This window comes from Photinus pyralis, unplaced genomic scaffold, assembly GCF_008802855.1.
Source record: "Photinus pyralis isolate 1611_PpyrPB1 unplaced genomic scaffold, Ppyr1.3 Ppyr1.4_LG6, whole genome shotgun sequence".
Taxonomy (NCBI): Eukaryota; Metazoa; Arthropoda; class Insecta; order Coleoptera; family Lampyridae; genus Photinus; species Photinus pyralis.
In genome coordinates this window covers 16,001,114-16,028,144 of record NW_022170663.1, presented here as the reverse complement: position 1 = coordinate 16,028,144, position 27,031 = coordinate 16,001,114, and the positions used below count along the sequence as shown (strand labels likewise).

Here is a 27,031-nt window from a genome sequence, read left to right as displayed (position 1 = left end):
GTGAATACCTCTCAACTAACCGAGCTTTATTACATAATTTCTGTCAGACCAAGGAATTTTGTATTAAATTACCAGAACGAGCTTGAGTTGTTAAAACATCCTAATTCCTGCCTCTATATATATATATACTTTTTCCTCGCATGTTGCGTAAACCCCTAATGTTCTAACAAAAAAGATATTTAACTAAATGTTTTCCGAGTCACCTTGAAAGCTTTCTCGATTCGATGCCCATCAAAATCACCTGGGAAACTTTCCCTTAAAACCTTCCTTGAGGTTGGATTTGAAGACTGCCCTGTGAATCCAATACATTTACAGCACTTTCATCCATTGAATTGTATGACCCTCACCCTCATTTCCAACAAACCGCACCAAGCCAATGAAAGATGAATGTACTACATGCGGGCGCTTTCTTCCAACTTTGACAAAATAGGGACTGTTCTATTCCAACCTTAAAATATAAGAAACTTACACGGGCATAAACAATTATTGGATCCTTTCACCTATCGGGAAATTGTTGGTTCGTTTATAGGTGACCAAAGTATAGTCTTAATCTCTGAAGCTTGGTAACCATTACCTTCCTTAAAAAAATGTGCTGAATATGTAGGTGCAATTAAGGTGTGGGTAGTTAACGGGCTGCATTGAATTTATTGTTTAAAATTAGCGATCTCATCGTGTCGTTTATGCTACATGCAAAATAAGGATTCCCTCCGGCCTTATTGTGCTAATTTTGAATATTTCCTTGTGAATTATTATTAACAATATTCTTTTAAGAAAATTCTGTCAACCCCAGATCAACTAGAGGCCCAGAAAGCACGCATGTAGTTTATTTCTTAATTTCTGGATTTAAACCCGAAATTTTGTAGCACTTCATCTTGACGTTGAATCTGAGATAAGTAAAATTTGGAGTGTAATTGGAGCTGAACTTGGAATTTTCGTAATTTTCATGAATTTCGAGTTGCAGCGGTAGCTTCTATTTTTCAGGTTTATTTGCAAAAATACGTAAAGTGGAAATTTTTTATTTTCAATATCTTTGTTTTGTAGAGGGCTCCAGACGTCTAGGGAATACCTCAAATTACATCCTTTTTAGAAGCAATATAAGGTTTCATTTGTGAATAAGCATGAGGTAAAGCCACCGTGAAAACCACTTAAGTTGATTTTTTAATTATTACTTAACGACTTTGAGAACCATGTAGGATTGGTAGAAAGAAAGACCACTAACCAATTAAAAATTTAGATGCTATTAACCGAACAGTAAATTTAAATTCTTAAAGTGTAAGATCTTAAACCAGATTTCTTTTGAATGTATAAGGTGAGATGTTTCCCATTTTAAGCTTTATTTATTTTATTAGCCTTTATTCTAAAAAAATAATAATCATCGTATGTAAAACACCGTAATAGTCATGGCAAATGTGAGTAATTATTCAATATAAAGGTGAGTAAATTCAGAAGCGCATTGAATATTCTTGTTTTTTAATTAATTTTGTACGGGTCACTATGAACCCTTGAAACGCCCATGAAAATATGACCTTTAGCTGTTTTTATATTACGTAATTTTCTACGAAAGTTCAGTTATATTTACTACAATGTCATGGCATTCTGAAGAATGTAATATCTGCTGCGCGTCAAATATTCTTGTTTTTTGGAGTGATTTTGTTTAAACAATTTACCATGAACCCTTCGAAGGTATACTCCGTAGCCGTTTTTAGAAATTATAGTATTTTAGAAAAGTTCCTTTCACTTCGATGACTTTGGCAAGGGTGGACCATCGGTGGGTGTGATTGTCTTAGATAAGATGCCATCTCTCTTGATGAGGCCTGAGGGATTGGCATTACCACCAGGAGCATCTTTTGTTTTTTTGATGCAATTAATTGCTTGCCATGAATTGGGAGCTGTAGTAAACTTTGCTGGCACTCCTCAGTGGTCAGGTCAACCTGAAAGGATCCATGGCAGGCGTCGAGAGTAGTAAAATAGGGCTGGCCTGGAGGGATGCGAGCTAGTACTTCTTTTGAGACCTCAGGAGAATAGGCAGGACAGCGAACGGATTTATTGAGTTCATCAGCGCCTCTCTTTGCGACAATAACCATGGGATGGCATCAATTTATGGCTTCTTCAAATGGAACGAGTTCTGTGATCTCTTTACTGACCATAGTAGGTATCCAGTTGAGATTTGAGTCTCTCCGGTGAACGGGATGGGGTAAGCCTTGTAACGCTTGCATGGGGTGCATATTCGATCAGTTCAATTTTCATTGTGGTTAGTGGATAGAGGGACACCTAGGTATGCCAGACAGTCACGTGACGCGCTAGAGTGAGGTTTTAGCGCGCATCTCTTTATCACGAAGACCACAGATAATCAGGTCACGGATTCGAACTTCTATTCAGGGTTAAAGACCGATCAGAGGATCCCTGTTGAGTATCTGTTGAGGGTGTTTTTGGGCACGGAAGTAATCTTTCCAGCGGAGCTTCCAATCCCGGAACTCAGAAATTGTCAAATTATCCGGTGAAGCAAGCCTTGGAAGCGTAAGGGACTTGACTGCTGGGATGTGAATTGGGGTTGATGCAGTTCTAGAGGAAGAGTTTTGCTAGTTCAGGGCCTGGGTGAAGGCGAGGACGAGTTCGTATGGATTCACAACTTGTAACAATTGAGTATAGGAATCACTTTCAGAATGGGAGCCTGGTTAACTTCTGATTTGGATATCCTTCCTCTTTTTATTTTTAGCAGGGAAACAACAATTTATTCGCTTTCGCAAAATTTCCATTCGAGCACTTTAATTAGTTTGTGGGTTAATTAACAAATTCGACTGCGCCATGTGAGAATATTATATAGTAACTAACAGTCCCGGCATACTTCGCACCGCCTTTGGGAAATCCCGTTTTTTCCGTTCCATGTTCTTGTTTTTCCCTGCTCTTCGGGAATTTCTTTCGAAGTACATCTTCAAAGAAATCTACGTTCTAAATTTCAAGTCTCCTTTCAACTGAAAAACGTATCCCGTTCCCGTGGAAATTTTGGAAAGTGTTTGACTAACTTAGAAACTTTCGCGAGCATACGTCCAACCATTCCCCCATGTTTCATCGCTATCGGATGAAAGATTTAAATAGGCATAAGAGACAGACAGACAGACAAACACCCATTTTTTATATAGATAATAGCAGACCCGACGATAAGGATACAGAATTGGCATTGTACAACATTTAATGCCATTACAGTGTGCACATTTTAAATTTTTTGAGGTTTTGTGGGTTGAGAGATGCCGTTTTGCACATTTTAAAGTATTTTGAATTAACATATGCCTACTTATCTTTGCTTTGTACTGGTACCAGCACAGCATGTAAGAAGGCTACAGAAGGCTATGCGGAGATGACTATTTTAGAGCCTACAGGAGAACAACCCACTCGTAATATTGTTATATGAAATACATACAGAGTGGCCCAACGAGAAGTATACAGAGGGTTTTTAGGGTATTAAATTTAGAAATTTCGAAAAATCCTCGAACACGTCAATTTTGTATTCGAGGGGGACAACTTTTGGAATACAAATCACGAACCCAAGTCTTCACCCCTCTACGTAGGAAGCTTAATCCCTAAAATTTTAAATGGAATCCTAAGGCAAATGGCACATTATTTGAAACCCAATTTAATCGTGATTACTAATCTGCTTTGCTTTTTAAATTCTATTGATTCGTTTCGGAGATATTCGCATTTGAAATGGTTTTTTCTAAAAAAAAACCAAAACAAATGCGATCTAAGTCACCTTATATTAAAATTTTTAAATTTTAATACAAGGTTTAAATTGTGCAAAAAATAACAAATAACTTTAAACACACAACATTTATTTCAATAAATACTCGAATTGTCTTCCGCCTGCTTCCATGCAATAATAAAGATTTGCTTCAAAACGCTGCCGTAGATGTTGCAAGATTTCAGGGGTAATCGCTCGAAATTGTTGAGTTATACCATAGTGTAGTCTATTCTTACACTATGGTTATACGTGCTCGCAACCCTTGTAATGTTCCGGGCGGAGTAGCATAAACTTTATTCATTAAATATCCCCACAAGAAGTAATCTAAAGGACTTAAGTCAGGGGAAAAAACATTTCAAATGCGAATCAATAGAATTTAAAAAGCAAACCAGATTAGTAATCACGATTAAATTGGCTTTCAAATAATGTGCCATTTGCCTTAGGATTCCATTTAAAATTTTAGGGGGTAAGCTCCCTACGTAGATGGGTGAAGACTTGGGTTCGTGATTTGTATTCCAAAAGTTGTCCCCCTCGAATACAAAATTGACGTGTTCGAGGATTTTTCGAAATTTCTAAATTTAATACCCTAAAAGCCCTCTGTATACTACTCGTTGGGCCACTCTGTGTAACAATTTGAACGTGATGATTTAAAAGTTGGAAAATTGAATCTGCAACCTTTTCGTCGTGTGGAGTCCAAAATGAAACCGGGTATTGGACCAGTGTCCGTTGTTGGGGAACTTCCAAACCAAAGATAAAGTTTTCTGTGCCACGAGAAATGCGGAGGAAATCCAAGTCGGTTTTTAAGAAGGTAAATACGATTTTGAATTAAGTATGCAGTAAATAATTGCAGTTATAATGTACTGCAAAACTCAACACAGAATCGAAGAAGAAAAAATGTGACGAAATGAGGAATTGCAATACTGAAAATTGTAAAAGAGAGTGAGGAAAATATAATGCAGGAGATATTCAACACGGGGGTGCTCATAAAGGCCTCCAATCCAGTGTGGAAATACTTCGCGTAAGCCACGCAGCAATACCTTTTCTTATATGCACATTCTGGGGGTTTATTTGCGGATTATCACACATGTAAACCGAAAACGTTGCACTAGGGGTGCATTTCAATCCAACTCAGTGAAGTATAATGCTTCCTATGCACAACACGAATGCAAACTTATTTAAGAATAATTTGCCTATTTAAACTTGACATATGTGCCTATTCAAATATTTGTGTAAGTAAGGCAAATACCTAACATTTACACCTGAGATTCACAGCTCGTTACAAAACTCTTCTCATAATGAATGCATAAATGATGTAATTATTTACAGACAATAGGATGAGAAATTATACAATTTTTAACTAATTCCACTTCCTTAAGAATCGTTTCCTTAACAAAAAATGTTATTAAATTAAATCTGTACAGAATTAGATCCCAATTAACTCAAAACCCACTTCCGGCGTGCCGTGTAATTATATTTTTTCGTTGTGATCTCAATTATAACTTCTAATAATATCGCCAAATATGGCCGCAATCACTGGCGAAAGTTAATGCCTTATGGTCGTTTATTGTTGGCTCGCCTATAAATTGTATGCCTTCATTCCAATGGAAAATCTATTCAGGTTTTCAGGTTAATAATAAATTAGTGGATCTACGTTAGGAGTACTTGTTCGCTGCTGACCTTAGGTGTTGGGTAACAAACAAGTAGATGTATACAAATATTTTAAATACTACATTCACCTGGTTATTGCACAATTTTGTTCATATGTTAACAAGTGTAATGTCTTTTTATTCATGTAGGACATTAGGGTGTGCCAAATATGGGACGTCCACTTCTATACCACCTACAGATTTGCCCAGGTGGGATTAGGCATTAACTTATAATTACTGAAACTTTTTACAGAAACTAATTGAAAGTCATATCTCGCCCGCTCATCTCGCCTAGGCAGAAATATGAATATATTTTAAAAGTTTGAAAGAAAGTTATAATGAATACCAAATGAGGAAAGTTTTAATGCATTTTAAGTCAATGTTCAGCTTCCTCTGATTATTATTTTTAAACGCCGAAACTCAAAAGAACTTAAATAAGGTTAGTTATAAGAATTAGAGCAGACGCTGAACTGCGAAGCCATAGTGGAGTGTCTGCTTCATAATCAGATTAACACCATTTTCCGAGTTCATAAAAGTGAAAACGAGAGCACCTCTTTTATGTAAATAATCTCCGTTATGTAAGTTCGGCTAATGTAATTAAAAAAATAGCGCCTTTGTTTTCGAACCTCAACTTTCTCTTCCTTACGTGTAATACACGTGCATTCCGATCGATTTTGTGGAGCTTCTCACTTTCGCGACTTGACAAAGTGAGGACTGCGAAGTTGGTCACACTTCGACAGTGCATAATATCATTTCCGTACAGTTCTCAGTAATGCGTTTTCACTCAGTTACCCAAACAACTGAATTAAATCCAATTATACAGCGCCAAGACGTACGTACGTGCATACATAAACTCGTGAGTGCATATCCGCAATGCAGACTACTTCTATAATGTGCAAACAACCGGAAAAGTACATAAAAGTGTTTGAAAACCCACAATGAATTTTATATACTCGTACGTTGATGGAGTTACAAACACAGAAATAAAGTGGCATTAAGTAGATCATTACTAATTCAGGGATCAATATAATTAAATATTCCTGCAGTGATTCTATTTTGACAATCGTACAAATAAGGGTTATCAATCGTGTAGTCAAATTTCCTGAAACGCTTACTCACTTGAATTTCAGATTCGAGGAGAACGATAAAATTTCCTCACTGGTCTCTTAATCCTTTACCTCTAGAACCACGATCCCTAACAATTTAAATCCCATGTACACCGTGTCCCAGATAAAGAGGGGTATTTTAGAAACGGTAAGAGATAATAATTTGGTTAAATGGGGAAAAAGGCCACACCGCAATTAAACCATAAAGTGCTATAATCCTGTTGTATTGGAATACCTATAACCTCGGAGTGCTTCCTGAGGCTCCCTTACGCGCATTCCCACTCCTTCCTTCGACTTGGACCGATATCTGTACCAGCATAAGGCTCCTTGGACTGTTCTTACAGACCTCCTTGTCCCGGATCACTACTTTAAAGGGCTTCTCATGGCGGTATTAGGGACTCCAGTAGTCTGAAATCCTGTATATGTAATCAGGAATATTTAATTTATTGTTGGTAAGTGTTTTGCACCTTTGTGCATTCCTCCCACCTCATTTCGGAGCAATCTGATTATTGCTCCCCTCGCTACTTCCTTATTCACTACTAATGTTTAATTGAGTCTGTGCTGCTCTTGCTCCTGGTTTGAATCACACCACCATACCACCGCACGTTAGGTCAAGATATGCCTAATTAGAGTGACGTATAGCCAGAAGGAGGGGCGCGATTTTAGTCCCATTTCCTCCCCATAAAGCGTCGACTTTTTGACCGCCATGGCGTTGCTTCCAGTTAGCCTCTTGTCCAGCATGATAGTATTTGCATTCTGGAGTGTTCTCCAGTTCCTGCATGCTCAATGGTAGTGTCTTGTTCGCTTCGTAAAGGATCCGGGTGCATTTTTAGTCGTTAAGTGAGGCACCATTCCTGAAGGACCATACCCTTTACCACAATTGCTAGGTCGTTTCAATACGTTATGCAGTGAAACCTAGATCGGCTGGGAGTTTTACTAGTTCATCCATGACTAGCGACCAGAGGACAGAGGATGTATTACACCCCCTTGTTGACAACCTCTGCTCGCGGTCATAAGGACTGTTTCCGGTCCCAATCTGGTTTTGATCGCTCTGCTTTCTAACTTTGCTTTTATGAAACGCCTTATGCACAGATCGATATCTTTGTCTCTTCATCAATGAGGGGCAGTTGAATGCTCCTTCAATATCCATGAGGCAGACTAAGGTGGATTTTTTGTCCAGCATGCTCTTCTCAATCTTAGAAATGAAGTCATAAAGAGCGTCCCTTTTGGTATGCATGTTGGTTGGTGTGAAGGGTTTTTTTCTTAAGCAACATTTCCCTTACTTATGAACTACTCTACTATTCTCTCCATCGTTTTGAATGAGGAAGGACGATCGGCTGATAGGTCGCGGTCGGTAGTTCTAGCGTTGATACCTGGATCTCTTGTCGGTTTTAGGAATAAGAACTATATCTACCTTCCTCCAGTACTTGGGGATATAGCGCTACCCCTAAACAGTTCCACTAGGATGGTCGTTGGTGTCTCAGTCGCTTTTATACAGAGAATGGCTAGAGAGAATGGGGAGAATTCCATCTCCCCCGGCTTATTTATATGGCTTGTGACAGCCTTTTGCCCAACGGACCCTGCTCGGAGTGAATATACGGCCACTAAGACAGTAGTCAAATTTGTTGGTGGCACGGGAAGACGGAGGCTTTGTGATGTCCTCAGTTTTTAAACGGAACCTGATAAATGGGTTCGCAACAAGAGCTGCAGAGTCTCTCTATTTGACTCGGTGCATTCCCCGCATGGTCCCACCTTTGTTCCCAACAGGTCGTTCTTCTCTTTCCTCCCACAGAATCTTTCCCAGTACGCTCTTTTTGCCTTCCGAATCGCCTTACTATACTCAGTGAGGGACGTTCTATATTCATCCCAGCAATCCAGTGCGCTCCTCTTACAGTACCCGATCTATTGTGTGAGGATCTCGGTCTGTGGTCTGATAGAGAGGGCTCGTCAGAGACCTTCTATCCCATTATTCTGTCTGCTAGAAAGGGAGAGGAAATTGTAATAACCAGGAGTCCCTTCGTGTTTCTGGTTGCAAATGTTGGCTCATTGTCCTGATTGGGTGTCTCTTGCTCCTCTGACAATAGAAAATCTAAAATTACTCACCTCTACGGTTTGTATTCGAGCTGCCCCAATGGTGGTGGGAGTTGACGCCAGATCCTATAAGAAGATGTAACCTCTAAAGCCGGTGGTGCAGTGGTTACTTTTCCGACTATTATTCGATGTTTGACTTTGCAGCCATGACCATAGAATCGTTTGGGTTGTGTCCAGCAGCTATTAGTTTATTCAACCGCGGCTCCTCAAAGTTTATATTTTTGGGGTGGGCTTTCATTGCATGTCCCTTACGCATTTGGTTAATTCAATTATCTCCCCCACGAGCATTGGGCTTTTAAACGGTCACTAACAGCTTGTCCTTATCACCAGAAAACTTATTTGGGGCGTGGGGGGAGTGCTTGGTAACTCGGAACTTTTTTAGCACTCAGCTCGCATTCTGAAACTCTTCTTGAACTCATAGAAATCGAATTTTCACTGAAAATGTTTCTTTTTACTCTTTTTGTTTTTTACGCTGGGTTTTCTGACTGGTTTGCCAAAAACACGAAATTATAATAAAACGTTGAATAGGTATATTGACGAGATAAGTAGATCCATTTTATACTTTCCATGTTTTCTATTTATATCTTTTACTAGGAATTTCAACCAAAATAAATCTAATTCGTGGCCACGTTCTCTTGAACTACCCTTACTTTAATATCAAAGACAATAACAGTACATGGTAATTTTTTATACAAACTATGCCTTATAACTGATCATATCGAACCCATTCGATTGATATTTCCTTTCTTGAACCAATTTTAAATGCAAAACTGATTTTTTAGCAAAGTCACTTTTAATAAGTTCATAATTCACAACTAATCTAATGCAAACGGATTTAATAATTTAATAATCTTGACCATAAATTTAATGAAATATAGTTTCCGAAAATGTTCCTTAAAGGCAACCCTTAATTCTACATAAATTAAAGCACTCTACCTCATATCAAAATGTTCTTTGGCACGCGATGATTTTCATACGTTACAGACATGGTACGGTCCTCCTTGCAGAGACAATATTTTGGAAATTTGCGGAAACTTTCGCGAAAAATTTCTATTTAGAAACATATTCTCGAATTAACACCTATTACCCGACCATATTTTGTTATTTTGCTCCTAGTTCGAACTTGAAATTTCTTACGATTGACTCTAAGGGCCAAAAACTCTACTTCCAATCGATTTTATTCGGGGCAGCGGGTATGGTGATCACTTTCTTAGTCGAAGACCGTATTGCCCCGAAGTATTCTCCGGATTAATCCCTACCTACTTTTTAAATGAACCCAACTCATAAAAATGGAGCCACCCTGCGCACTTTCTATTAGCAAATTTATAAAGTGGTACAACCCTACCGAAATGCATATTTACCCCAGTCTAAAAATTCGAAAAAGAAGAAACGCTATTTAAATGCTCGCGTTGTAAGTTTGACTAGATCACAAGTAGAGAGAGAATTATGTAAAAATTCCATTAGAATATTGTCCCATGGTAAAATGTAACCTGGTTGGGAACGTAAGTACCATTTGATTGAATGTTGGGGCGAAAATGCTGCAAATAAAGTTGGCTTCCGATAAAACTCGAAAATGACTTTAAAAGTATAAGGAGAATTGGAAAATATTGAATTAAAAGAAATAAAATTGAGTAAAACGGTGCTCAGTTCCTGTAAAAGGTATTCGAGTATAGTTTGAATGGGTTTCGACTTGAGGGAGCGATGGTGGAAGGGACGGTAGGCAATTTCAGCATCTCCCGTTACCATTTGATCAATTAATTCATTAAAATTAAACTTCCACAAGTGCTGAGAAAATTGGTTGTTAAGCTGGGTTGCTAGCAGAAGACCTCTGATGGAAAAACATAGTTTTAATTATGTTTCTTAATTAGTATGTATTGCAAACAAAACTTAAATGAATATTCCCAGTTTTATTTCACAGTGACCGGTATGAGTTCCTAGAATAAAAACAAGAAGGATGCTCACTTCGCCCCTTAAATAATTTAATAAAAAGGATTAAACACGTAAAAATAATAAAAATAATCCTTTCACTGCCCCAACCATAAAAATGTTTTGAACCAACGTAAATATTCAGTATCGACAAATCAAAGAATTTTAATTGCTTATTGAGCCAATAAAATTCGAATATCGACGGTCGGTCGCTCCTTAAATCGTAAAATTCGATTGTTGCGAGAGTAAAATTCCATACGGGTGCGCTTTGTTTCAATTTTGTAGAGTGCAAATTGTCAACGACATCATAAAGCCAATTCCTCGAGGCGCATGTAAAGTGAATTTTTACGACGCAATACACGTTAATCTGCGCTCGACAGCACGCAATCTTTTTTGGGATTTTAATGTCATAAACTGTAAACAGCGTCCTTGTCAGCGTTCAATTCACTATCGGCTCACGATTTGGCATTTTTCTAATACCTTAGTGTATCCGTTCTGTGATTAAGGGATTTCGTGTCAAAAAATTTCTCTGTCGACTTGGTTATCGAAGGGCTTACGAAAAGAAGTAGAAGTGTATCACAAAAACGTCATTGATCTAGTTCGGAACATTGATCTTAGGCTGTTATTCTACTAAAACTGTCCACCCGACTTGCATCGAATATTATCACATAATTTATAAAAGAGGCGAAGATTTTTATGTATGTCAAATAATATACTACCTAAATGTACCGGGTGGACAAATAGGAATGGCCATATCTCAGAAACTAGTGGGCTTAGAGCTTTCGGGTGAAAAATTACTTTTATTACATAATTTTTTATTCTAAAGCTCTATGTCTACTATAGCTTCTGAGATATGGCGGACGGCCATTCTTATTTGGCCACCCAGCACAAGCAGCAAGACGTATTTGAACAAAATGCGATCAGGAAGAATTAAAACGACGTCAAAATCGTTTGCGGTTTGATGTGGGGAACTACAGTACTAACAACAATCTCACGATGTGTTCGTTACCATTAATTTACGGTTCCTTCAAGTAGTGCAAGTAGTTACCATCAACAATAACATTTTTATGCAATTTTATGCCGCTTACGATATTTTCCATGAAATTACAAAATGTACTTATTTCTTGTAAGAAAACTTGCATGCTCTTTTTTAATGATAACTGGAAAAGCATTACTGGCTTTCCTATTTCATTGGGTTAAAACCCTTAGTTCGTTTTTAAAATTAGATTCAATATCAAAAATTTAAAATTGGTTAAATCCTTTAAGAACGTATCAATCCAAAGTTTATTTTAGATTCTCGATAAAAAATAAACAATATACTATTTTACGCTAGGACTTAAGGTATTCATTCAACACTTACTTTGACAATATTAAAAAACAAATAGAACTAATCCCGAACTCTTCCTGGGGTTGAACAATGGTATCAGGAGAGTGCATTCGGTATCCGTCGGCAAACTGCTACAATTTCTCTTCAATACTCTTTTAATTGTAGTTAAATTTCAGTGATTAATTTATTCGTATGTGATAAAGGTTGGTAATCGAAATACAGCAATCAATCAATTTATGTTTTTCAGGAGAAATTTTTCAATAAGCAAACTACATCGTAAAATCTTATGTTAGTTCCACGAACGGGGCCGATTGAACTTAATTTATTGCTGATAATTGTAAGAAAATATACAAGTGGTAACGACAAAATTTTATTTGTAAACATCCTGTATTATATGCTGTACAATTCCTCCGTTAGATGTCGCGTGTTGTAGTCCTCGTCCTTTGAAATTAAATTCCTTCTCAATCTCCCACTTGTTTTGTGCTTCTCCATGAGTTTGATTCTTAAGACTTCGAAGAACATAATTCCTGCACCTCTTATCGATCAGAAACCAGAACCAGGTTCAATACCCCGAGCATTATTACATCCCAGACTCGAAAACCAGAATTCCTCTTAATTTATTTCCGTTTTGTTTTCATTCTGATAGCTTTCCTTCTATTTCATTACTATTCCACAGAACTGTTAATTTGGTGACTAGTTTTATTTTGCCGTCTTACTGCCTGTGTGTCGTTCATCCTTGTAGGGTTGGTGTGGGACCAACCGACTATGTAGCTCAGTGGTAGGGCGTTGGACTACATAGCCGGAGATCGGGTGTTCCAACCTGGACTGAGATAAGAATTTTTCATCTGTGACAGAGATGGAGATCTCCTTAGATCAGTTTTGGACATTCCGTCAGCTACTCCGAATTAGGTTTTTCTGCAACTTAAGAACTTCTGCAAGAGCACCTCTAAAGAGCATTATGCGAGTCACTCTGAAATTGGGTGCAAGCCTGTTGAGGGCCCAGAACAAGAGAGGGATAATAATAAATAAAAATCATCATCTCCGTGCTTGCCTTTCGATTCAACTGACTTTGAGGAGGAGTCGCTTGAACCGTGTGGAAGCTGCTTTTAAGGACCATCCCCGGGTTAATCCTTGCCGACCTTATTTGGGAACCAGAGGGGCAATATTTTATTCCGTTTGAGTAAACTAGGGTCTGCGTTCTATGCACTTGTATCAGGACCCAGTAGAGACCTAAAATTTAAGTTAAGGAGAAAGCTTCCTGTAATTCCTATACCTGCATCCAGTGGTTTGGATTAGAATCTGTGCCTGTATTTAATAACTCTATAATTACACCTAATTAGCCGCCCGTTCTACACTACGTTCCTGAAAATAAAACACTAGGAAAAATTCGTTTATTTGACGCCCTTCAATTCGACTGCGAAAACCCGTGGGAGAACCCCACACAGTCGCCCCCCTATACTATTTAATTAAGTCTCTTTTGATTTATTTATTACGCGACTATTGTGACACAAAGTTTTTCATATTTCCTACGACACATTTAGTTAGTACATTTTATCTTGCTAGATGAGGGAGGTTTTATTTATTTAGGCTTGGAACTCTTATTTACACTTAATGAATTTTTAATTTCCTGTTCGGTTTATTAAATAATGGTAAATCCTGTGCAGAAAAACCAAAGCCTACTTAATACTTTTCCAGTTAATAATTCTCCAGAAAAGCACCTGGTCATTGAGAACGCAAATTTATTGACGTGAATCAATTGATCGCCTAATCTAATACAAATTTCTCCCAAAACTCGAATTTCCTTAAAAATGGACCAATCTAGTCGCTTCTATTTCTTAAACGCTTATTGGAAATGTGTTCAAATTTTGCTAATTAAATGAAGCGAAATACTCCTCACCCCCCCCCCCCCCCCCCCCCCGGTATCTCGCCTGTCCAATCCTTAGTTTTATTTGTTCTGATTTCATTTTTAACGTATTGTTCATTTATATTTCTTGATAATAAGAGGAAAGCTCCCGAAAGCTCGACAAAGTATCAAAAAGTTAACTAGAAAAAATATGACTCGCATTTAAATGGGGAATACGAATGAAAAAGTTGTGTCAAGAATTTCAATTTAGGTAATAAGATATTATTTTATTTATTATATTGATTTCCTCAACATATCAAATAAGCAATATCAATAATTGGTTCTTCTTTCTGAGGGTTGTATAGACTATTAAAACTTCTAGGAGTATGTTTAAATTTCTCGTCCATTTCAATAATAATAAATCAGAAAGTCACTTTTGGTGGTAAATAGTTGTGTTCATTAATAAGATTTAACCATCAGCCATCTAGGAAAGAAAGATATTTTCTGTAAACGAAAAGACGCATCCATAAATTTAAAATGCATTTCCATTGTAAATGTCTACAATATTAGCATTTTCTCGTAACATTTTAATACAGGTAACCTCATTTTCAACATTCGAATAAATTTTCCATTCTACTGATGCACAGACAAAAAAATTACAAGAATCGCTGGACGCTTTTGACGTGCTTTTGAGTTAGAAAAAGCTACTGGACATGCGAATTCTCAGTGCAGGTGTGCGGTATAAATTTTAATGCGCCAACCTATTTTCTTAAGTCAACCCCAATTTGATATTCGTCCTGTAAAACCCGTCGAGGGACCGAACCCCACTTCGGTTTTATGTCGGAAAACCCATTTTTGAGGTAAATACTGTCCTAATTTAACGATATTACGGTATCCGTAGTTGGGACAAAGAAAAACCAAAACCTATTTACCCTTTTCCGGCATTATCGTAAGTATCAGTGACGTTGTACTTACACCGGTCATCGACAGCTCGTTCGGTAAATTATTTTTCTTTTACTACCCCTGAGTATTGCAGGGTGCGCTCTTTTAAAACTCACGTGTAAATTGTTATTTGCTTTGGTTTGTTCACAGGCATGTGAAATTAGATTCTTTAACCGAAGGTAATTTTAAACTTTGCGGTTTCGTATTTTGTTGTTATTGGATATTAAGGTATATGAATGCTTAATGCGAACGTGACGTTTCGTACACTTCAGAGATTTTATATAAAAGCGGGATGTTTCTAGATGTAAAGCTGAGCGTCTTAAAAACAACCCAGTTCTTGAAGGAAAACTTTACTGCAATACCCGCTTACTTTCCGACCAGATTTCAATTCAAATAAATTTAAAGTTTGTTAAAGTAGTTTTTTTAGTAAATGCGTGAAAGATTTAAAACGCTTTTCTGACACGTATAATTTATATCCGTTTTCGAGAAAGGTTGGCATAACGTTACTCTTTTTGATGTAATTTATTTATATAAAATATCAGGCAGGCAGGTGAATACGGAGCAGGGGCATGCAAATACTTTTCAACTAAAGTTAACATTTGGCCAACTGATATTGAATTTATGTATTTGGACTGATAAAAATGAAGAAGGCGAGAAGGTGTGTCTTTTGGAACTCTAATAAAAGTCTTTTGAATATTTTGAAACTCTCGGCATAATTATAAAGACAATTTAGTTTAGCATATCCCTTCTCGTGATTATAAGAGATAAATTTTGAATTGTCCTTTGCACCACGTCAGGACTTAAGGTATCTATCGTGTGGCTAAATCCAGTTGCCGATCTGATAGTAAACACAGACAGTCCAAGGAAAATTGAGCAAAAAGGCGTTCCTCACGCGCCAAGTATTATTATTATGCTTTCTTAAGTCGAATAGTATAGAGAAATGTAACAAAGCCAAATTAATTCTATTCCTTAAGGGTGGAAAATTTGACGTTAAATATTTTCCTTTCATTAAAACAACAACATAAACTGCCGTCATTTAAGGAAATAAACATAGAGTTGGAAAAGTTTACTTCCTTTCACTGAAAAAATATAGCCTTCAGGCTTTCTAAAAACTACATGGAAGATACACAGAAAAAGTCCCTTCAAAAGAATTATAGTCGTTTGCATTGTCAAATTTAGATTCGGCATATCTTATGGAATTGATGGGCTCCAAAACTGCTTCGCCGATTGTCATAGAGTTTAATCCCCGCTTAAAATCAACGTCGTAAACGGCCATTAGGGCCCTAAAATGAATTTCAGGAGCTTGAATATAGAATATAGTGCTTTGTTTTAGTTACTAATATTTGGGGATCTTTTTTCATTTTTTTTTTTATTTTTTCTAAATTGCCTAAAGAATCATTTTCTGATCATAACTTTTGATGCAGTTTTCTGACCATGATACGGTTTTTGGATTCTGCTGGTCGAAGTCTACTAAATTTCGCTTAATAATCCATCTGAGACTATTGTCTTTTCAAACGATCGTGGAGACTAAGGAATCGTTTTTCTTTGCTATAGCTGTTTAAGATGAGCTATTGGATCTTGATAAATTCAACTTTCGTTGATTCTATTCTAATAATTTATTCCCCTATAGATCGGCCAAACAATTTTTTTTCTTTTCTTGAGTTTGCAATCAACGACACTGCAATAATCTTTTTTTTTTAATATGGATGTATCTTTCAGATCATGAAAAGTATTGTTAATTATGCAGGCCAACATCCACTAAGAAAATAATTGTTTATGGCTGTAAATTATCATGTAGTTTCCCAGTGTGTCTTATACAAAACATCCGATTTATTTGATTGTTAAGGAAAAAATGTACGCTTTTCTATATACCTACTATATAAAGTTTAATGTAGCTATTGAATCATGATACATTTTACTTTCGTTGGTGCCATAGGGAAAATCCGATAAGAAAGTCCTTTTCCCCTTAGATTAACGACCACGAATTCTTTTGCATGTGACTTTGAGAGCATGCTATATACTGCTTTACTAAGACTGTTTTTTGGGTTACCGGATCATAATAAATTTCACTTTTGTTGATTCTACAGGCTTAGAATCCAATTATAACTATTCATTTTCCTATTAATCATTTTTGTTATTTTTAAGCTGGAGCCTACACTTTGCTTTAATAAACGAATCTCCTGTCCACGATTGTGGAAGCTTTACTAAATGGTCGTTTTTGTATGCTATAACTATAATAAGCCATTCGGTCTTGATAAAAAAAACTTTCGTTGGTTTTATAGACCGAAATCTATTCAGGGAATTTGTTATCCAATGGATCTGTGTCAAGAAGTCCTCCTTTTTACCACCCGCACGATAGTAAAGGGGGTATTGCATTGGGTTAAAAAATGACCGCCCACTTTTTTTTACGAAAATACACGTTTTTAAGCACCAGGAATCCGAATCAAAGAAAATCTCGATGATGTCGTCTGTCGGTCCGTCTGTACCTTCATTTCCGGCTAAACAGCTGAACTCAAAAGAATGATCCACATTGCTCATAAGAGGTACATTAATCAAATTGAAATAGATCTGCGAAAGAATTCCAATAAATTCTGGAACTACATCAAGTTGTTGAGGAAGAATAGTCAACTACCTGGAGCTTTTGAGTACAAAAACACCTCGTTAACGGACGCCAGAAGCATTGCGGACGCCTTTACATCGTTCGAGACAGTCTACACTCTTCAGAGGAACGATAACCCGGAAGATGACGTGGAATCGGACCTGGTGTTATCCAAATTGCACTTGACTCAGTTACATGAATCCGAGATACTGGAAGCAATTAAAAAATTGAAACCGAGGTCGGTTATGGGCGAAGATGGAATCCCACCCTACATCGTGAAATGCTGCGCATCTTTATTGGTAACCCCCTTACTACATCTATTTAATTTAGCTTTGCAAACATGTACATTCCCTGACGCTTTGAAATGCACCAGAATAACACCAATTCACAAAAGTGGAAGCAGAAAATTAGTTGAGAATTATCGCCCAATTGCAATTATACCAGCAATAGCGAAGATTTTCGAAAGAGTGATCTATACTAGACTTTATTCCTATCTCAGCAGTAGAATTGCAGATCAACAGCACGGTTTCACGCGGAACAAATCAACGATTACTCATTTCTCAGCAGGAGCCTTGGATGAGAGAGCCCAGGTAGACTGTGTTTATACAGATTTTGCGAAGGCATTTGACACAGTATCCCATCAAGTCTTGCTCCGTAAACTTGTTGTAAATTGCGTAAGTAATCCGACCGTCAAATTCCTGAAATCAAATGTATCTCTCCGTAAAACAAGAGTGAAATTCAATGGTGTGAATTCAGCCGAATGTTATCCCTCATCAGGCGTTCCTCAGGGAACACTCCTTGGTCCTTTTCTGTTTCTCTTATACATAAATGATTTACCGCCAGTGCTATCTGCGGACGACCTAAAACTTTTTAATAAAGTCCAATCCGCAAGTGACTGTTTAAATATTCAAGAGGACATTAACTCAGTAATTAAGTGGTGTATCAAAAATAAACTAAAACTAAATACCAATAAGTGTAAAGTCCTTACTTTTACTAGATCGAAAAATCCCTTACTTTTTGACTATAAGATGAATGGAAAGGTCTTACTAAGGGTCACCTCCGTTAAGGACCTGGGCGTGTTTTTCAATACCAACCTTAACTTCAACTTACACATTGAAAACCTAACAAATGAGTGTTACAAACTTCTTGGTTTCGTTATCAGAAATACACTCAATTTCACGAATATACAGACAATGCTAACCTTATATAATATAATTATATTATTAGATCCAAGCTTGAGTATGCTGCATGTATCTGGTCTCCTCAAACTCTCAAATACTCAGACATGATCGAAAAAGTGCAGAAAAAGTTCATCCGAGTATGTTTTTTAGGTCAACCCAAAATTATCCACATTTGATCTCTTACGGTACCCAGCCTAATTACTTAAATAGTAGTTTCGGCTTAAATATAACGAGGCTAGAAACCCGACGGTACATTGCCTCCACAATTTTTGTCTTCAAAATTTTACACAATTTGTTAAACTCTTCCGAATTACTTCAAGAAATTAAGCTTAAGGTACCATTTGTTAAGCTAACGCAAAATAATACTATTTTTGCAGTTAACAACACAACTTCCACACTTTAAGATCTTGATCACTTTAAATAAGTTGTCCTCAGTTAATAGTATCGACTTTTTTCACGATCCCCTAAATTCAATAATAAATCAAATTAGATCTTAAGTCCTAATATTTGTTCAGAGCCCCAGTGCCATGTAATTGGAATTTTTATTCTGTATGGTTTTTGGTTAAACAAATAAATAAATAAATAAACCGATTGGAACCAAATTTGGTACACATATTCATGGCGCATGCGCAGGTGCGTGGGTGGTATCTGTGCTAGCCACAGAAATTTTTCTCACATTGAGTTTGGTGTCAAGGCTTTTCGAATCATGATAAATTTAAGTTTTTTTGATCCCATAATGTCAAAGTCCCATAAGTCAAAATTCGCTATAAAAATGCGTTTCCTCAACGATTTGACACAAGCAGTACTTTTTAGTTTGATTTTGAAGCCAATACTACATTCTCTTCCTTATTAAAAACTGTTTTTGGGCATAACTTTGGATGCATTTTTTAGACCATGATAATTTTAACTTATGTTGATTTTTCAGACCAAAATCTATTAACTTTTGTTCGATTTCGGAAGCAGAGTTTACACTTTTCTTTATTAAAGAACCGTTTATTGAATATAACCTTTGATGTACTTTTTGGATCATATTGATACTGACTTTACTAGTAAATCCGATTCCCAGTCGATTGTTTATAAAAGTTCTTGTTCGTACGATGTTGGAGACTATACTATACGATTGCTCTACTAAGGAATGGTTTTTTGCCTATAACTTCTGATTTAGTTATTGGATCATAATAAATTTATACCTCGAAAATTTTATATTTTAATGATTTTCCACGCCAAAATCTATTCGTAAGATGCATTCATATTTGTTCGATTTGTGACGAAGAATGTGGAACTCTTGCTCACTGAACTATCGTTAATTCGCTATGACTTTTGCTGTAATTATTAGATAAAAAAATGAACTGTTAAGACAATTCGTTTCCGAATCGATATGACAAGAAATCAATGTTGGTTTGATTTTGGGGGTAATATATACTTTGTGCTTTATGAAAGGATCGTTTTTTGGCTATAACTTTCAATGGTAGGTTTTGGATGAGGATAAACTAACTTTTGCTGATTCCATGACGTATCTCCCAAAAATTAGAATTAATATGGACTTACTCGGGACTTACCCAATTTTTGTCGAATTCCTTAGAAATTTACGGGAGCGAATGTTCCTTTCTAATCACCTTGGCCAGGTTTGGGAATAAAAACAATCTCCCTCTATTGTTTAGGTATGTATCTGAAAGCGATACAGCCTATATATACAGTAATATTTATTAAGAAGCAGATATAGGGATTTACGTGTGTTGATTTTCCCTATGTCTACTTTTAAATGACAAAATGTCTCTCTAATTTTATGCAACAAAAATAACTTCTTAAAACAAATAAAGATCATATTAATTTATTTAAATATTTTGTTGATTTGGCTTCACAGAAAATAAATCTCTTACGCTCCTTAAACTGTTACCAGCACTATACCAATTGACAATATCAACTTTTTTCTTCAGTTGAATACATTGCATACGAACGAAAATAAAAGTACAGAAGCCAAATGAAGAATACTGTTAGAATTTTATTTAAGCGGGATGCAGAGGAGACCTTTTCCGAGAAAAACCCATTACTGAAGGTTCCCCCCTTCCTGGCGATTAGGTTATCCTGGTCCTTTTCCTCAATGACGAATCCTATCAGCCTTCCTTGAGGTTGATTCTTTACGGCTGTGTGGAATAGACAGCAGCTGCCTACCTTTGCCCAGGAATCGGCACCTCCAAACGCCGCTTGGCCGTCAGGTTCCCTCGGGACCCACACGGCAGCCTTGCGGAGCCTAGGAAGGTAGTCTTCCTGCACTACCTTTAGGTGTACGGCCTCCCACAATGTGGGAGGTTGCCAACTACCTCCTCCAGCCACTCAAAATGGAGATTTCGACTTGGTGTGCTGAATCATAATTATTAGCAGTTTGTTATGTTAACTAGGATGCCTTATACCTTCTAAAGGAGTTACCTAGACCTAGAAGAAAGTTTTTATTAGACTTTATTACTCAGAAAATAATGCGGATTCACGTAGTAGTGCAGACCTGGCGAAAGGATACACCCTATATAACAAATAAGTGATTTATGTCACGCAGAACCTTGACCATTGAAACTGGAAAGCATAAATTGTCTAATGGAAATGGAAACTAAGACCAAACTTGGCGTAGGTTATGAAGCAGTTGCGGATTTACTCAGGTAGAGGATCTTCCATGGAAAGGATTAAAGTGCTAACAGAACCAATGTGATTCATACATTGATGGTTTGTTCTTTAGAACCACTTGTCTTAAAAATGAACCACGAAACGGAAATAATGCATCAATTTTTCTATGATAAACCCAAAAGTTGGTAGGTCGACGCGTGCTTACTTTCCCGTTTATGCTTTGAATGTGAAAATTGGCCGAATTACGTAAAACGCGAATAAATAGCGAAAACGCGACTTACACTTCCGAACATCTGGCTACAAAAGCGTATCCGAATTACAGCCGGCGTAACCGCATAAATATTTATAAAAATTGATTTTACAACTTCTGCATAATTTATCGGCGAAAATAAATTCCTCCCTACAAAAACGGGACGAAATTCAATTGGACAGTGAAATTTAAGTTACGACCGCAGCGATTTGAGGCATTTCGTAAGGTCAGTTTTAGTGTAACTAGTCGAAATACCTACTCGAGTGAAAATCGTTGTGGTTTAGGTCGTGCCAAGTCTGATTGAATTTATACGCTTTGGTCTTTTTGGAAATTCTAAAACAGTTTAACCTCATTGTTAAGACTTTAATTGTAACTCAAACGCTGACAGCCGGAATTAATAAATTCATTCATTTTTTCAATCGAAATACTAATCCATTGTGGTTTGTTACAGAATATTTTGGATAAATTTAATCCGGGAGCACGCCAGATGATCAACGCCGGCAAAGCTTACCTAAAAGCTCTTCATGGTGAGTATACGTACTATAAATATAGGAAGATTTATGACGTTTGCGAAAAGGAGCGTTTTCTCAGAACCAACTTTCCCAACAATGACCTTCATTGCTCAGAGATTAACGTCTGCTTGCTTTTCAAAAGTTGTCAAGCTTGATTTTCCTTGTCATGTTGTAAAAACTACGATACACATTTTCAATTCCAATTATACGAATGTTGAAGACCAATAGGTTAAATGTCACTGAAATGCTACCTTCTTGTCGTTCTTTAAGGATAAATAGCTGCTCTGATTGTAATTGAGGCACTTCAAAGACATCTGCGACATTTCATTTTATTGAATTTTCGCCTTAGCCTTTCAGTTAAATGACTTTAGACAAATCAGCGGCAGTTACAGTTACTATACAATTTCACGTATAGCTGAAATAATAAGGAGCACAAAACCCATCGGACCCATGTCGTTTGCAGTTAGGCTCGAAAGTTTACAACTGACAAAGGGGCATTCTACATGCTTGAAATATTACGTGATTCTTCGCGTGCGATGTTTTTTTTAAATAAATGGAAGGTAAAACGGAAGGTTTACAGTGCGGAAAATATAAGTAATTTAAGGAATGAGACGTTGAAGTTGCCAGGTGAAAAGAAATTAATTTAGGTCGCGTCTTTGTCGAGAATTAGAAATTGTCAGTGTGCGAAAAGAGGACGGAGTTTTTGTTAGTAACTACGCCACCCACTTTTTTCTAATTTTTAAAATGACTCAAGTATTTAAATTTTAAATGAGCGATCGCATTGTTTTGTTTATGCGTCATAAGTACATTTCGTTGCCGCAAGTGGAATAAGGGTTTCGCTCCTGCTTTATTATGCTAATTTTGTTCATTTTCCTTGTGAATTATTATCAACTTTATATAGAAGATTGTAGTGTGGTAATAAATGAAACCTTAAGCTATTTTCATGCTAAACGAGATAGAGACCATCACGAGTTTTGCAAGTTTGCACAATTGCAGCTGATTTTCTTTTCATGAAAATTTAGAAAGTGTGCCAATATCTGTGGTACCTAACATAGAACGTTGATTCTTACGTGTACCGAAACCACAATATCTGTTCATTTTTCTTGAACAATAAATGAGCAAATAAAGGCGCAAAAGGGTTGCATGGAATTTAAATTTTCCGAACTTCACCTTTTTTTAAAATCTGAAATTGATTGAATCTCGAATGATTAAAATACTTTTAAACTTGACTGAAGTTTGACTTCCAGCTGAAAATTTGAGTAAAAGTGACTAAAATCGCTTGTTCCAAAGTAGACTAGCATCCGACTTTTGACCGTCCGGGGAACTGGCCGCTTGCGACTGACTCTGATATAGGTATCTGATATAGGTATATAGTATAACATTACAAATTTTCGACTTTAAATTCAGTAAACTCCGACTTTAAACACGGAAAGTATTAGAGATTTGACTAGAATCTCAATATTTAGTTAAAAAAAACGACTATGGTTTGTAGAAATTGATTCCTTTCGTTGAGATCTTTCATTAGAGTACCATGAAGGATAAAAGCAGCCCCTCCCCCAACCTTCTCCTTTTATAATAGGTCAGAAAACACCCACTGATCTCGAAAAGAAGGTGCGCTGGAAAGTACCATGAAGGGAATAAAGGCATGCGTATGCTAAATCGGAGACCAATTGGTTAGCGCATGTAAAAGGTTGTAAGTTATGTACGTTTTACTCTCAAAAAGTAGCAAGTTCATTGCCCCCCTTCCCCCATTCCCTTAATATCACTTCAACACGGCAGAAGTAGGTCCGGACGGACCGACGGACAAAACGCAAACAATAGCACATTTTTTTAATTCTTAAAAACTGCGCTACAAAAAGTAGGCTATTTTATTTGGAAGAGTTACCTTTGATGGCTTTCCTTTTATTAGCTGTTTCACTTCATTCGTCGGCTAAACACAGGTTCACCCCCTCCACAAGTTTGAGCCTTCCAATAGAAACGTTTCGTCGATATCTACTACTTTCTCATTGTTAATACCCACTTCCGACGCTCCGTCCTCGAGTTATAAGAGACCTCAATGAAGGATGGTCCAATTGGAAAGGGGAACCGGGGAAGTACCACCAGATGCGTCTCAACAAGGCCTACGATTTTTCTTTTGTGGGCAAGTCTAAAGTTTTAACCCCTTTTAATGGCCCAAACTTATATTGTAACCCCGGCGGCCTTTCCGTTTCGGAGATCTGTGTAGTGGAAGTTTTGACAATCGTACCCTATCACTTTCCCTTTGTCTGTGCCCAGTATTGAAGTCTAGAGAGCATATGAGTTACCTCTTGTATATCCAGGAAATGAGTTCTGTCGTTTTCCCAAGAAAGCGTATCCTTCACTTCCGGCCAAAATTATGGAAAAATTGATATCTCTAGCCAATAACCTATCTAACGTAAACGGTAAACCCACATATGGCTTTTTTCCTTCTTCGTAACTGTTTATAAATACCAAAACTTATCTGTTTTTTTTAGATGTCTGCAGACAGGATATACGTCACCTTTTTGACACCAAGATAAAAAAAACATCTTTGAGGATCTTTGTTTTACAAATCTCGCCGTTTCTGTAAGGTTCGGCGCGTTTTTTTAGTCAGAGAAAGGGACAACTTTGTCCCCATTAACCTACGCTGTATGTCTCACCGTTAGCGAGATCTCAACGGCGAGCCACGAACTTGAACCACCCTGTACACTTTCGCAAAAATAAGCGTCTATAGCCATCATTAAAGTTGCGTACGAGGTCTTTACACCTTTACATACACAAAGCGTCTCTTTTTAGCTAATATGCGTTCAGCTACTATATTTATATAAAATTGAAAACGGAACCAACGCAACTGCTAAGTCGAGCGTGCCTTGTGAACCAATAGAAACCCGCATTTATTGTTTTCCGTTTCAGAAAAAAAGGGAAAGAATTAATAGGAGCCGTGAACTCAAGGAGCCGTGAACTCAATTCCGTTCTCCCCCGATTGACTATTCCGCTTAATGTTAACGATTGGCCAATCTGCAATCGCAAATCTTAGAATTTTGTACGAAAGTATGACCTCTTCTTTCCTACTGCATTAAACGCATCACGTAAATTACTTACGGTTCACGCGCATTCCTAAAACCCTAATTTTCTATTAAGCACATTCTTCGTACGTTTATTTTCCGTTTATTTAACTACAGGATTAGACGAAAATACCTGGGATTAGATAGCCGGAGATCTCGACAGGAGGGTATTGTGCAAATTCGCGCGAATATTTTGCTACGCTCCCGGGGGATAATCCGTGAAACTTCAGATATTAGTTTCCACAAATATTCAACGGCTTACCCTATATTAATAAAGTAAATAGTTTGCGTGAATTCGAATTAATACTTGGCAGATACCTGAAACTGAAACGTTATATTCTTTTTAATACTGGCATTGGATGCTTTCTAATGTAGGGCCTTTACAAAGGCGACAAATTGTAGACAGCGTAAAACGATAGAGAAATTCTTTGCTCGCGAGAAAATGTCAATATGTGAGCGAATTTTAGCCTGCAAATATTTAATTTGTTCTTATTTTAGAAAGAGACTATTTCTTTATTCTTCATTGTTATGTTCCACCTATTCATGCAAACATTTCCCAATTTTTGTACAGCATTGTTGAGTAGATAAAGAAGAAAAGTAACGAATTTGACACACGGGAATTCTAGAATTCGAAATTTATTACGGTATTTCCAATAACAATCAATTTACCGGAGTAATTTGCATGAATGGAAGTCATCCATCAATTTTCTCAATTTCGTTCATACGCCTACTGAATTTGGCACCTTAGGTGCAATGCTTTAAATTTCCTTCGCTGAATTAAAATAATCTGCATTTAATACAAAATGGGTAGGTGGTTTGCGTTGCAGTTCACCCTTTCCTAAATGTTATATTTCGCCTATCTGAATGCGTTTTTCACGAATGTCCTGGGCTCTCCTTGATACAAGACTGTATTTTCGCAGCGGAAATACATAAATGGCTGTCAATGAAAAGCATAAGGCTCGCGATTAGCGGAAATAGTTTTTTTTAGTCAAATGAAAAATTGTTACCACCTAATTGTGTTACAACCTCATTATTCTGTTTATTCTCACTCCTTAATCCAAATGATTTTGAACCAATTCTTGTTGCCCGGGTCTGTACCATTTTATTTGTACAACTAAAAAACTAAAATGAAAAGAAAATGTTCTAGCTACTCAATGACTTTCTCTTTTGAGCCAATTAAGCTTCACATGGTTAGCGCAACCCCTTCATTCAATAGGCAGCTGACCTTTTATTATCAAATCCAATTCTAGTGGGTTTCTAAATGGTAAAATACATGCAACACAAAACGGCTTCAATTTCTCAGGGTTAATCTCTTTAGGAATGTACAAATCAACATTTTTCCTTCTCCATTGTTTCTTACTTCAATCAAATCAAACTTATGATGATTTTCTTAATTTCGACATAAATAACGGTACCTGATATAAGACGGCCCTTTTGCAGGGGACGATGTTGGAACAAAATTAAATTAGGCTGGAGATAACCCTCCTTACTGTGACAATGATTTAGAAAAGATGGACAACGGAACTGGGAACTTGAACCTATCGGTGAATTTTCAAAAGACGCAAATGTTCTCTGAATGTAGTTTTTTAACGGTAAACTTTTGTGGTTAAGATGCGACGTACTTTCGCCGGAAGCTCGCTCACCAACGATGGCTTCGGTTCTCCTTTACACAAAAAAAAAGTTTGCTGTGGCTAGCTCATATACTACCTTGTCGGTGTAACGCTGATTTAATCTCCCTACGTTTCGGATTGTGATATAAGTAATTTAATTGAAACATCTGGCGTAACCTGCAAGGAGACTTGTTAATGAATAAGGAAAACCTATGAAAATATAATTTACCTCGAAAGGATACAACCATGCCTTATTCACGTAAATCAAATAAAGCATGTCGCCTCATATTTGATCTCCGTGGAAACCAACCCCTGCAGGCTGAGTTCAATGTACTGTCATTCTGACCTCTTCTAATAAAATTCCAGTAGCATTGATGGGGATTCTGGACCAAGGCCTTTTCATAAAACAGGAAACAATTGCATGGACGGATTCGTAATTTTTTTCTCTACAATAAACCTAAGTAGACTTTATTTCTAAATTAATTACGGAAGCCAATAATCGGAAATGAAAAAATTACTATTGAAATTCTTGTGGTGCGTTCGTCAATTCACCACCCCATTTGGACGACCATTAATAAATGGAA

The 27,031-nt window shown here is 37.0% G+C and overlaps 1 protein-coding gene across 2 annotated transcripts in view; it reads left to right on the top strand.

Annotated features, from left to right (window-relative positions):
• Positions 1-27,031, top strand: part of LOC116173266 — a 133,565-nt gene that overhangs the window by 64,400 nt on the left and 42,134 nt on the right. For both annotated transcript variants that reach the window (XM_031490624.1, XM_031490623.1), the window contains exon 3: positions 21,715-21,790. In XM_031490624.1, the coding sequence (XP_031346484.1) occupies positions 21,715-21,790 (76 nt within the window). The remainder of the gene's footprint in view (positions 1-21,714; positions 21,791-27,031) is intronic.